The sequence below is a fragment of the Lampetra fluviatilis genome, chromosome 4 (genome assembly GCF_964198595.1).
Source record: "Lampetra fluviatilis chromosome 4, kcLamFluv1.1, whole genome shotgun sequence".
Lineage (NCBI taxonomy): Eukaryota > Metazoa > Chordata > Hyperoartia > Petromyzontiformes > Petromyzontidae > Lampetra > Lampetra fluviatilis.
In genome coordinates, this window is record NC_136278.1 from 24,143,502 (window position 1) to 24,157,769 (window position 14,268).

The 14,268-nt window shown below is 39.5% G+C and overlaps 1 protein-coding gene across 3 annotated transcripts in view; it reads right to left on the reverse strand.

Moving 5' to 3' along the window:
• Window positions 1-14,268, reverse strand: part of CSMD3 (CUB and Sushi multiple domains 3) — a 426,461-nt gene that overhangs the window by 388,845 nt on the left and 23,348 nt on the right. For all 3 annotated transcript variants that reach the window (XM_078855831.1, XM_078855830.1, XM_078855832.1), the window contains exon 2: window positions 11,586-11,805. In XM_078855831.1, the coding sequence (XP_078711957.1) occupies window positions 11,586-11,805 (220 nt within the window). The remainder of the gene's footprint in view (window positions 1-11,585; window positions 11,806-14,268) is intronic.

Here is a 14,268-nt window from a genome sequence, read left to right on the forward strand (position 1 = left end):
AAAAACAAGTCAGAGTCTATCAAATGCCGCTTATCCAATAAACATGGGTTCAACCACTTTGCAAAGTTCAAATTTAAGTCGCGTTCATTTATGCTCGCCAATGTAAAGTGAAATAGCGTAATGCTAAGTCGTTTGGCTTTGGTCATAACACATTACTGTATAAGAATTTCAAATACCGGCAGCAGACCTATAATTCAACCCTAGACTTATTTATAAAGGGCTACTAAAATGGAGAGTCAGGCAAATGACAGCACGTAAATATCAAAGGTATTATAACACCTATTGTACGATGACAAAAACAATAATAGCGTCATTTATGCTGTTTGAAGTTTACACATCTAAAACATGCAGTGGACTAACAGCTGTGTGCAGACGGCATGAGAATGAGCTAACAACATCCTGAGTAGCTTGCCTGAAAACACACATTACTCAACATGATGACGAATTAACAAATGTTATGTCTACCACCTGTGAAATTACATGAACAAATTATTTACATGAAACACAAGCACATCGAGTGCAGTATATAATTTAGAATTGGATAGTGTGATGTGTGTTTTACATCAATTGACAGAATACACTATACCTTAATAACTACAGTTCGTGTACTGAGCACCACTCGTGTATACAATACCTGTCATGTCATGTGCTTGACTGCACTGGACATAGAAAACAATTTTCCATACATTGAACATGTAAAACAGGGCGCGATAATCATTATGCCTTACAATGATTAGAAATATAGGATATCGGGTTGTCAATACAGTACACTCACCCAGCTTAATAACCATTGCTACAGTCTACATTATAGACTGCCAGTACACTCACCAAACTTAATAACCAGGTTACAGTCAACATTATAGATTGCCAGTACACTCACTCCGATAAAGAACCAGGCTACATTAGTGTTTATGATTTTTTTTTCACTTTCTTTTTGATAATTATTTTTCTATCTACGTGACTTTTACCGAAAGAACCAAAGAATATGAATTCCTGCAGTCACGAAAGTTAAGTCAAAATTTGATCCAACAATTACTAGATGAAGATCTCTCCATTCAGTGTCTTATTTCACCAGACTTCATGTGCAAATCAGTGTGATTTGGTGAAAAGGGAACAACTAAACAAAACAAGAAGTTCTAAATAAATGAGTTTTCAATCCAGATGTAAAAGCGCATAGGGGCCGTCCATAAATGACGTCACGCGATTTTGGCCGATTTTTGACCCCTCCCCCCCTCGTCACACGGCGTCACAAAAAGTCAGACCCCCCTCAAATATGACGTCACAAAGCTCTGCCCCTCCCCCAAACCATATTTCCATTTTGAAAATAAAAAATGCTTCAAATCACTTTTAACTATTGTCATTGTAGTGCGTATTTAATGTGGCGCTGCACTCTGATGTTGTCAGAGAAAACACGTATTAAAAAGGAGGCGTTGGAAAGTTGAAATTTAGCATGACATTCATATATTCAACGTCTAACTAAAACTGCAGATGTTCAGAATATTATATTGAAATTCTCTTATAATTATAAAATATTAAAAGTAATTATAACTATAAAAAAATACTTGAAACTTTGTAGTAGAACGAAGCAAAATAGAGAGTACAATTATAACAATCACATATTCATGAATGAAAAGCCCTGGTAGAATCATAAAAATATAAATATTTAATAACAATCATTAAAAAATTTTACAAAATGTATGATTTTCCATTCTCCCAAGGAGAAGCAAAATGATCCTTCATAGAATAAATAAAAGGTGACCTTAGTAAATTTAAATAATCAAATAGTTTGAAAAAAATTAGTGTTGTTATAACAATTATATTGTTTATATTTAGTTGTGCATTTTGATGTGACGTCACATTTCTCAAACTCCCCCTCCCCCCCCTCGTCACACATCACAAATGTCTGACCCCCCCTCCCCCCCCCCTAGGTGTGTGACGTCATTTATGGACGGCCCCATATCTCCAGTGGCTTCCTAATATCGGAAGGAAGAGCAGTCCAGACGGCCGCAGAAGCACTTTGTAAAAGCAAAAGCCACGGTAACCGTCTTTGTTCGATGGCTAGCCAAAAGCTGCTGCGAGGGTGACTGGAGTTCACATGATGGTTTATGCTCCTTGACGAGATCAGAAAGTTATTGTGGTTCATTTGTTGCAAGCACTTTGTGCGTCATGAGTGCGACCTTACGTTTTTGACGGCCACAGACGCGCATCTTAAAGGGCGCGATGCAGTGAACGTTTTTGTTCAATGGCGAGTTTAGATGGAGAGGGTTTCATGTAAACTATTATTATTTCACCTGGAAGTTATTATTTTACCTGCACAAATCCGAGTAAAAGTGGGGTGGTCTACGGGAGTACCACATGAACAACCTAAACCCCTCCTCTGTGATTGGCTAATACTGACCCTAATCTATTCAAATCCCAGGCACAAATATTTTATAATATAGCACAGATGTATTTATCATGGACACTATTTCCAACGTATCAGAAATGTTGAATTGGATCAGAGCAAATACTATTCACACGTGCAGGTTTCCTGTTGACATAAGTGTGTTGGCATGATTTGTGTCGCCATGATTTGTTTGCCAGAGTAACTGCCATGCACAAAGCCACGTTGATGTAATTTGTCAAGTTTAGTTTTCCCCTCAGAGAAGTGGACAAAAAGAAAGTCAACGTGGGCCGATGTCGACTTAAGTGCTCGTGTGCAGAAGCTTATGTCGACATCAGCTCTAAATATCGGCATCCGTGCCGATCTCACGGCCAAAACCTTGTGAGATTTATGTGCCAAGTGCTACATATATAGCAGCCCATATAGAGAAGACAAATGCTGCCATTTTGTCATGGTTAGCATCCTGGACTTGCAATCCAGAGGTCACCAATTCAATCTCCTGGCGTGCCAGTTAAAACAATGGACAATTAACCCCCCCCCCCCTCCACCTCTATCTACCCAACAGTATATAAGGGTGCAGATATATATGGTGGGGTAAAGTGTGAATACCCCCACATCTTCCAAGGCATTTGTCCATTGTGGAAGAGTAGGCTGACTCTCCAGGGGGAGCGCACCAGAGCCTCCTTGTGCCAGTCGTGAAACTAGCAGGCAACTGGAGAGGCATCTTTACATTTTAATAATACCGGAGTATCAGTTCAATTCTAGCCCTGAAATGACAATCACCTTGTTTTGGATATGACCACCATTTGAATTGCATATGAAACAAAATAAATCCACAAGACTAATAATGAGCCGTTGCAATAGAATGCAGATTAAAAAAAGGCTTTTTACATGCTCACCGCGGCACTGTTGCTCCGGCAGGATTTTCAAGCAACAGTGTCCACGGTGCGAGGAGGGCAACATGCTGCGGGCGCGAAAAGAGAAACACGACATCCTCTGGCGCACGCAACACCCGGCGAAGTCCTCGTAATGCGCGCAAGCATTACACGAGGCAACTCCTCCGGTCGTTGAGCGTTCACCCTCGAGCCCCGCATAGCCCCTCTTTTGAAGCCCTTCGAGCCCTCTCGAAAACCCGTGACCATTGATCAATGGGGGTACCGCTGCCAACAATGAATGCCGCAGCCCCCCGCGACGCGGCCGTGCAACCGCCGATCGCCACGAAGGTGGCAGCGACAGAAACGCTGTGCCCCTTGGGGGCCAGGCTGGGTGAACGCTCGTCCGAACATGATGGGGTAGTCGTGGAGAAAGATCGCCGTTCGTAGGTTCATGGAGAGAATGAGATGTGTTGTTGTTGACGGTAAATAGCAAGTTGTGCGGGATATTGCACTCTCTACCCCACCACCAGTGTGTCTGCTTTAGCTGCGCAATGCTCTGCTTTACATTCTAACCAAAACAAAGATAAAGATCCCTCGTATAGCCTTAACAGACTGCTGTGGTAAGTGCTGTTCGCGAGCACCTATGAAGGCCGGCAGAGTGGCCAACTCCACGCCCGACCGCCTTCGTCTCGCCAGTGGTGATGTTTTGTTTACACATCGCACGAGGTACTCATTTGAGGCTGAGTCGACCTAGGGGAAGCCCAGAACCGCTAGAGATAATTGTCGGCCCTGAGTGGGAATCGAATATCGGGTCGTCGGGTTCGTAGCGCGACGTGCTAACCACGACACGACCACGTACAAAAACACATGCACGCATTAACACAAGTGTAAAGGAGAGCCGACACACGATTGGAGGGGGTTCGTATTTTATTCCTTTCCTCCCATCCACACCTGTCCCCAGCCGTCCCAATCTCGTTCGCGCCGACCTCCTCTTCCCGCCCGTTCTCTCCCTTATATCTCCTCACCTGCTCCTCCCCCTTCTCCTGTCACCATTCCACTTCCCCTCCTATTGGTGGGATTCCCTCCCCTAACACCCCTACACAAAAGCACCAAAAGTCATCCCTGTAGAGATACAACGGAAAACACTTTCTCTTCAAGGGGCCAATTATATTATTTTCCAAGCTGATCAAAAGGTAGAATGTACAGTACGTGTTGTACTTATGAATGGACTGACGCAATAAGTGATAAATAAGTGAGAAAAGAGATGCCAGGAATGTTTGCATGGTAAATAGACGAGCTGTTTCAGGAACAGCTCAGCATGACATCTAACGTATGCTTGGGTTAGGCTATGCATCCAATATATATGTAAACGTTGTATAATATTTTGCCGATTTGTTTTTATTACAAAAAACAGTCCTGAAGTTGACAAAAGTTGACAAACAGCATTGAATGTGCATCACATTCAAAGCCGTTTTGCACCTCCAATTAGCACGGTTGGCTACGTTTGTCTTGCCTATGGTTGGCTACGTACGGTGCAGAAGAATTTCACCATACTCTTCTGAACTCACCGCGTACCATTACAACAGGTTCCAACGCGTTTTTGGGTGAAAGCTTGCAGCTTCCTATAACGAAGCAAGCCACATGGCCTACAAACAAGTTGGCGACAGCCCACTCGGTGTTGGTTTGGCCCAATGGGGCTGCCGTAGGAATGTGAGCTGAGACCAACTCGGTTCTCAAACCCATCATTAAATGACTGTGGCGGCGATATGGCATCAAACTCGTTGGCTTTGCATTCTGAGTCCAGTGTGCTATAACAAAATCAATGCTTAGCCAGTCACGGCTGTGATGCTACAAGAATTTGCCAAAGCTTCCCGTTGATTTTATTTAACACTAATGATTTCTCAGCAGCATGCCAGGAAGCCAACATATATTTGTATGCTGATGGCATTGTGCTGTTATTTGCAAATACGTCAGAACGAGAGATTGCATACAAATATTTCGATAATAAATTCATAACCAGATACCCAATTTAAGTTAATTATTCCAAGCAAGTTGATAAAAGGTAAATAATATATTTAAAATGTTAGAACTCATCTTAGCCTGATTTTCTCTCTTTTGATACCTATCAATCAAGTGCATTGTGAACATGAAAAGTTCCCTTTAACAGGGAATAGCATAAGCTGAACCTTTGACCATTCCCTTTCATAACACAGTATCTGACGTTATTGTATTCTTAATTTCCAGCTTGAATGCTGTCAAAGTAAAGTATCTTAAATCAGAGAGTCACCGTAGCGGCTATTCAGTTCTATCACTAACACGACTCACTTGAAGTGGAACTGATTCACTCACCACTGATTTGTAATAAAAAAATAACTGAACTGGCCCCCACAAGCTCCTGTAATTGGACCATCATCACAAAGTGGTCTCTATATAATTTTACAAATGACGAGTTCCTACCACCAGCTCAGAAAAAAAATCTCGACAGAATATTAACACAGCATTAATTCAAGGCACAATTATGTGTCACTTTAAATTCCTTACCAGGTCTGAAATAAACGAATTTTTGTTAAATTCTGCAGTGTTCTGCACCAATCTCAATACATGTCAAGTTTTAAGCGTTTTTTTTATAATTATCTTAAAATAACAATATTAGTTATCAGGTATATAGTGGTGTTTTTTCAGCTTGCACTGTAATAAAGTGCGTAGCTGATATAAAGTGCATACATTTATTTAATACTAATTAATCTATCAGGGTGATTCAATAATCTCTAACCTACATACAGGTTCTAAGTTATAAACACCTGTATAAATATGCAAACAAAATGAACACACCATTTGCACTCTCAGGACAATATAAAATCGCGTAGTTATTTCAATCAAATTATCTGCATAGACAATCATTAAAAAAACACGTTATCACTGTAGTTAGACCCAGCTTACAAACATTGTACTTGAATTCAGAATACAGTATTCCGTTGTTATTTTCAAACTTGCTAACCGAGATTTTTACTATCTTTGAATCGCATCTAAAACTCTACATGACTGCATCGAGAGAGAAAGAGAAAGTGATGAGAGATAAAGTAATAATGGACAAAGTGATAGGAGATAACGTGATGAGATAGATAGAGATACATAACTCTTCGAAGCATCTGCAGACGTTGTGAGTACAATATTCGTAGGCCAATATCATTATCCGCGAAATGTGCTATTCACGAGCATCTCCGGAACGTGCCCTCGCGAACAACGAGGGAACACTGTAAAATGAGTGGTTGGTTTAAACGGAGGGTGGTACGGGAAAGGAGGGGTGGAAGTGGGATGCGGTGGTAGGGGGTGCTATGAATGAACAGTAGGGTTTCTTGAAGCAAAAGGCTGTGAAAGAAGTAATTGCTCAACCGTGGCCCATTTGGCAATGGAAAAATAGCAAACTGGGGATGTGGTCCACAGGGCTGTAGCCAAATTTAACCCCTAAATGCATCTATGTTTTATTAGCATTGTGCTTGCTACATTTCTAATTAATTCATATTGTCTGCTGACTTGGTCAATATAAAAAGTCAAATTTCGATGCCAGAGGAACAATATAAGCAGAATGGCGCAATTATGTTTACGTAATATATTAAAGGGAAAAAGAAGTAAACTGTAATTTGAAACTCCCTGCTGTAAATTTGTCTAATTTTCTTTTACCTAGAAGGGTTTTTTTTATAAAAAAAAAACTGTGAAATTGTTCATGAAAACTAAAACCAGTCCTATGTTATAACATGAGAGTGTTGACGCCCATGTTTATAATAAAATGTGTAATTTATAAAGAGGCACTAAATGGCACATTTTGTTGTATCAGTGTCTCTCAGTACAGATACTGAAACACTATTGGAAATGAAATTGCACACAATAATCTAATTATAAATTTGAAGTTCTACTAGAAAAAAATGTTTTGCCTCAAATGTTCATGAATGTATGTATGTTGAACTTCTTTCACACCGTATGTAGCCAACCGTGCTAAGTGGAGATGCGGGAGAAGGATAACAAACTAAACACAAAAATCAGTTGTACAGAAATTCATTTTCAATCTATATTTAAAAGTGCATAGCTAATATCGGACGGTCAGAGCATTCCAGACGGCTGCAAAAGAGCATATGAAAGTGCATGATGCAGTGACTAACTTTGTTTGATGGCTAGCCAAAATCCGCTGTAAGGATGACTGTTGTTTGCGTGATGGTTTATGCTCCTCGACGATATCAATAAGGTATTGTGGTTCATTTGTGGCAAGTATTTTGTGTGTCATGAGTGCGAACTTATGTATTCATTCAGCAACCGGAAGCCAATGCAACTCGGCAAGCACCGGACGGACATGGTCGGATATGTTGACACTATTGACCCTTCCCCATTCCAGTGATGAACGTGTAAGAAAAACTAAAATAAAAGAACGTTATCGGTACGTTTTCAGGTCGGAAAAAAAGTACAGAGGCTCGCACAAAGCCACGAGGGAGGGCGTGTAGCAACAGTTTGGCGCCAGCTATCACAGTGCAGTCGCTCCAGTTCTCTGCGGTGAGTATAATGTCTTTACAAACAACGGTGCTATACCTCTCTAGATAAAAAATTAATGCTAATTACTTGCTCGTTCCGAAATCCAGCAGTGAACGGGACCCACCCTGCAACTTGCAGACGTCTCAGAACAAGAAAGGGTTACTAATAGATTTTGCAGCACAATTTGGCAATCCGCTGTTTGATAAAGGCCTCCCAATGCCGTGTCACTCAGGAGGGTTGTTTGGCCAAACTTTATCATGGTGGTCAGTGCCTTTGGTGCCGATATTTATACACCAAACTAGGTTCTGATCAAAGCTGCGTTGACCAAGTGGAGACCCAGGACAAGTTCAGTTATTACACTCCACTGATGTTAGCTGTAGCCGGGATATGAATGCAGGGTCAATGGGTGCACAGCGCAGTGTGTTAACCACTGAGCCACCACTCCACCCCTGAACATATTTTTGCTGAATGATTAATATACAATGCAAAGTTTTTGCACGTATAATAATAGTATATGTAGTATATATTGGACAAACATTCTATGCAGTGAAATTATAACCATGCAGGCACCATTTCTTTTAACATTGGTATGAGGTTTTATATGGGTCAGTGTCAAACTCTTCAGGTGTAGCGTTTTTTTTTTAATGGGCATGACAGTGATTTTATAGCAGAGTTCAAATAATATATTGCCAATTAAACAGGGGGAAAACACATATTTGAGTATACGGCATACAATGTAGAGTATGCGAGAGCCTAATACACGTTTTAAATATTACATTTACATTTCCTTTTTATTATTAACTAATCAACTATAGGTTAACTACAGATAATTATTTGCTAATGAAGTCGTTCCCAAAAGATCTTACTTTTAATGTGACCAACAATCACACCATTTCTCAACTTTGTGAAAATGACTTTGTGGTTGCATTTCCATCAAGATTTAATGCCTAATGTGAACATAGATTACAGTGTCGTGATGTGACCGACAGTGAACCCTCATGTAAGGATGGCAGATTTATTGGGTTTAACAGTGTGGTATGAATGGAAAGTATATACTAGTTGTGACAAAAAAAGTACCCACAAGCACTCTCGTAGCACTATTGTAATACATTTAACTACAAATTATGCAAAGGCATGATTAGAAACAAGCTTGAGTGCAGATTCAAGCATTTTGGTTAAGGATGTACAAACAACAAGGGATACATTGTCTGAATACTAATTTGTATGTATTTTCAGATATCGGGCAGTCCATCAATTATAGTTGATGTTTTACCAATACGTACATCCATCATGCTTTACCCTTCAAGATGCTCCAATAATGCCGCATAATCATGAAAATCAAGTTGCTGTAATGCAGTACTTTCCGATTTAATTGGGTCTCGCCATGAAGCGATGCCAATGTTCCATTAACCTTAGGCCTTCACGCGTGGACTTTGATACATATATTTTAACTCTATTCACATTCAGGAGTTCCGTGAGTAAGTGCACGCCATTTACAAAATCAAGACCAGTCAGTTTCAATCCATGGCACTGTGACTCATACTCACCGATGTGTGATGTCTCGATGTATTTGCAGTTCAAAAATGAAGGCTAAGAATCACAACCCCTCAAACATTAATGTTGAACAGCCTTGGAGTTCAGGCTCACATGTTACAGATACCAGACTGGGAGATAAAATGGACTATGATAACCATGCTCTAGTATCACAGCAGAAAAAAAAACTGCATAATTTCACTATTGAGATCATGATTTGTGTCAAGGTAAAAGTATGGCGAGTAATTGCTAAAATACTATATACAGGGGACTTCAATTTTTTTTAACACTTAAATGGGTCGATCGTTTTTAATGGAAAAGAACGGATAATATACTGTAACATGATAACAAATGTATGTTGATAGCTTCAAAAAGTCAAAGAGTCTCCACTTGTTCGCCATTATTGTCAACACATGGTTGGAATCTTCTCCAGGTGGTCTCCAGAGCCCGGAGGCACATTTCTTGTGGTGTTGTTGCAAATTCTCAGAAGTGTAAACATTTTCTTCAAGCACCCTGTATTTTTCTGCATCTAAAGTGAATGATGGTAGGTGGTATACCCAATTTGGACTCTTTGATTCTTTCGGTAAAGTCACGTAGGTATAAAATAAATAAATCACGACGTTTCGGGCGCAACACAAGCGTCCAAAAAAACGTCGTGATTTATTTTATTTTATACCTACGTCACTTTACCGAAAGAACCAAAGAGTATGGATTCCTGCAGTCACGAAAGCTTCAAATCAAGATTACCCAATATGTATTTGAAAACCATGAATTTCCATTATTTTAACATTATCAACATCGTTCAGTCTGTAGAGGATGTCAGTGTTCACCACTTTACATGAAACTGATCTCATTTGAAAAGAGAACAATAATAGCTTCAGTGAAATAAGTGAGCACATTTGTTTTACTTTTGCTGCTTTTATCAACAGTGATATTGATCCAAAACTTTGTAATATATTCATCAGGTATTGACTATCAATAAAAAAATGTATTAAAAAAATTATCGTATAGGGGTGTCATATGTTTAGTTCTTGCAAAGTAGTTTTTATTGTATTTTATATTTTTTAAAATCATGAAACCTTCAAATAATGCATGGCACCTGAAGGAAATTTCCCACACGTATATTTCGTGGAGATAAAGAGCAAAGCTAGCAAAAAAATTGAAATTACTGTAATGGTAATGATAATAATAAATACATTCAATAAATTAGTTCGTAAACTAGTCACAGTGTGAACTAAGCTATTTCAGGCAAGAAACGCAGCATGGCACCCAATTAATGCAATATAGCCAGAAATGGTTCTTGAAGGTGCAACATCTCTCCACTGCCGGCAACTCTGTGGAGACGTGCATGGAGTCACAAGGCAGTTTAAACCACAGCAACTAATGAAATGCCCACCACTTCAAAATGAAACAAATGTCCGGTGGCAATTTGAGGAATGCTTGGCCATGTGTTATGTTAAAAAAGTGAAAGCGGTGTATTGCGCAAATAAGTTTGAGGCAGTGGTCTGTCTCCTTTTCATATCCCTGAGATAGTGGTGACAAATACACATTTCTATGATGGGACCAAGTGTGTCCATAGGAATTTTACTATAATATAGGTTTTTGGGTTAGATCGCGCAACTATAAATGTGTCGTTTAACCCGCCACCACCCGACACAGCCAATTAGTAAGGTTTGCCACATAAACAGAACATGCCAATTCGTTACTAGCACAGCACACCGGTGTGTTGGAGAGCAAAGCCACAACATTTACCAGAATTTGAACTCGCAACCTTCCAACGTCCAGCTGCTCACTCTACCGCTGTTATGTTAGAATACATTATTTATATTTTCACTCTTTAATGTATGCAGTAATCTTTGCAGTATATAGCATTATTATTATGATACATAGGTGTCTTTTCTGGTTCGCAAATATTATTCTTATTTCTGTGTAATTCCTGAAATTCCCCACATAGTTCTTGAAATCTTGAAATGTAATTTCAATAAAATCTCACTATCCTTCGAATGAAGAATACTGACCTATATCATGTGCTCTTAGGCTAGAAATTAGATATTGAGGTACTACCACGATTGCCTCTGTATATAACCTTTAAGTGCATCAACAATATTGCAAGGATCAGCATAAGTATGTCACATATCCGACCAATTAACCACACATCCGACCTATTCGCATATGTGCCCATATCTTTGTCTCCAGTGAGTTGGATATGCAACATTGTAGTGCATGGTAGAACACAAAGAAACAAGTGTGTTGCATTGTGCGCTTACACTTACCTCGCTCGAAAATTCTCTGGCCTGGCTTCTCCATCAAAAACCAACATGAAGTCAAACTCCTGCTCCAGAGCAAAAGAAAGGAAAGTCAATTGGATTCGACTCTTGTTCGTGGCCACGATGATCCAGGTGCAATTGGCTTTGTTGGGGTATCCATATGGAAATCCGGGGCTTTCAATAGTTCCATTCAGACCTTGAAGGGTTTCATCACAGGTATTCTGACCTGCAGAAAGAACAGGAAATCACAGCATATGTTACTGATAAGGTACAGATCAATTTGAACAACGAAATGTTTACTATCTCCCAACTCCAGGTGATTGAATTAAAACTGCATTGTACGAAAAAGAACGCTTTTGAATAGTGAGCCCGTACTGCCTGCTTTCGCCCCTTTACTGAACAAATGGATTGTCTACATTGAACACAATTGTAATGTGCCCTGATGTGTTTTAGATGAGGTGCTATCTCAGCGCCATAACAGTCATCTAGAGTTAATCAGCACCTTGGCAGTGGAGCCTATCTCACACTAATCTGAGGCTTCCGTAAGCCAGATTGCAATGTCACAAACACGGTGTCTGATCATCTCCACAGTTGCTGAATGGGTCATCCACAAGCAATCAAAAATATATATTTGCGTCCCAACTCAAGAGCGTGGCTGGCAAAGGGATGTGGTGAGATATAACAGCATGGAAGCTAAAAGAATAGGTATACTTACACTAAGTGCCTCAATCCCCAATGATTATGACATATTCAGGAATATGATGCAGCATACAAGCAAGACCTGCCTGCTGCTTTCTTGTCTGTCAAATAAAGAACTAATTATGCTGTAAACTGCTTAAAAAATATGCATTTGAAGCTAAAATAATCAGCAATGATGAAATCCCATAAATGCATGCTAAATTTGACGACAAAATATACACCTTTAAAAGTATAACCGCATTCATGTAAATAGTTAATATTGATGTATGTAAGTTTTATAAATTGTACGTGTACATGTTATTAATACATGCAATTTCCTGCTCAAGTGACCATTGAGACATTGCTCATCTCCTATTAACAGCTCAGAGCCAGTGGTGGAAATTCTGCTTTCCTATGGCAGGGGGTGAGTATCAATAGGACAACCAATCTTGACTTTCCCACAAAGCAATCCTAATGTTATGAAACCCAAAGGTATTATGGGCTGAGTCAACCCCCAGCCTGAATTTGAACTTGCAACCTTCCGATTGCGAATGGCTCGGCCAAGGGCTGAGTCACCTGGCTCAGTGGGAGACAGCGCAGGAACACTGCCATAAAGATGTAGGCTTACTCTTTGCCACGTAAATTACCTCATATTAGAGCATACATGCTTCTATTTCTGGATTTTTCAATTAAAATATGAATCAATTAATTACGTTAGAAAAAATACCATCAAGCAATTTTGAAGGCCATTACATGGGACAATCACACATCTGTCAAGTATATCCTTAGCCAAGGACCTCACACACATCTGTCATTCCAAGGCCATAAAATACCTAAGTACCACCTTGAGTATGGAAAGTCTCAGCTCTAATTAGTTGCCTCTTTTCTAGGGTCAATTTAATTGTCCCAGTCAGCAGAATACTTCAAACACTTATATTGATGACTTTGTCCTCCCAAATTACTGCATAATTCATATGAAAGTAGGCATTCCAATTACATATATTTTTATTTTAAACAAATAGCTCTGCAGGAATCTTACATGCCATCATATGTAAATCCTGTTGCTTATTAGCAGATACAGAAGCACACCCAAAAGCAACCCCAAGAAACCCTTGTTGTAAAACAGCATTCTACACATTTTACTTTTTGTCATTTCAGACATTGTCCAATGGTATCACGCCACATTTCATGAAATATACAGTCTTACAAAGAAAGTTAATTTGAGCAATTTATTTTATATATAAGGTAGTAAATTGTGGCTCTACAACTAGACAATTAAATCGCACAAGGAGGAAGACGATAGCTTATCAAGCTCAAGTTTGTCAAGTGTCTTGAAGTGGCATTCGTATCCTAATGGTCCAGTCTCTAGCAGAAGTACATGTTCATGGCCTCGTGAGATATGTTCAGATGCTTATTTACTCATACTTTGCCGTAGTGACATAAGTCAACTATAGTGTAATACACATGTAAATGAAGAAAACATTTAGATTTGCTTGATATTAAACATCAGATGAACAAAAAATATCTAATAATGAAATTGGTGTTTTGTTAATTATATCTTTTCCTATGAACACACAGCAAAAAAAATGCATGTCATGCCTTTGCAAAGGCGATTCAACTGTATGATTGGATCTCTGCCGCAGACTCCTGCAAATGGTAACTTACGGACCTCATAACACCAAGAGGAAGACTAAAGCACACTACACTTGAAGTTAAGCATTTTCCCTTTTAGAATCTTTTTCAAAACAGAAACAAAGAGATCACCTAAGGTCACTCATATAAAGGAAGACTATGGATAAAAAGATAGCTTATTTTGTAGATAAAGTCAGGTGACCTTAGAAACTTTCGAGTTTCAAGCTGGTAATTAGTCCTGCGGGAGCCTCTGAGAGCCATTATAAAGTTTCAAGTGTGTGTGTGTAACCAGCAAGGCCTACACTAAGCATTTGTGTGACCCTCTGCAGTATCAGTGGAATGGCTTGGCCATTCATGTTGACCTTCGTCTTTTGGCTTT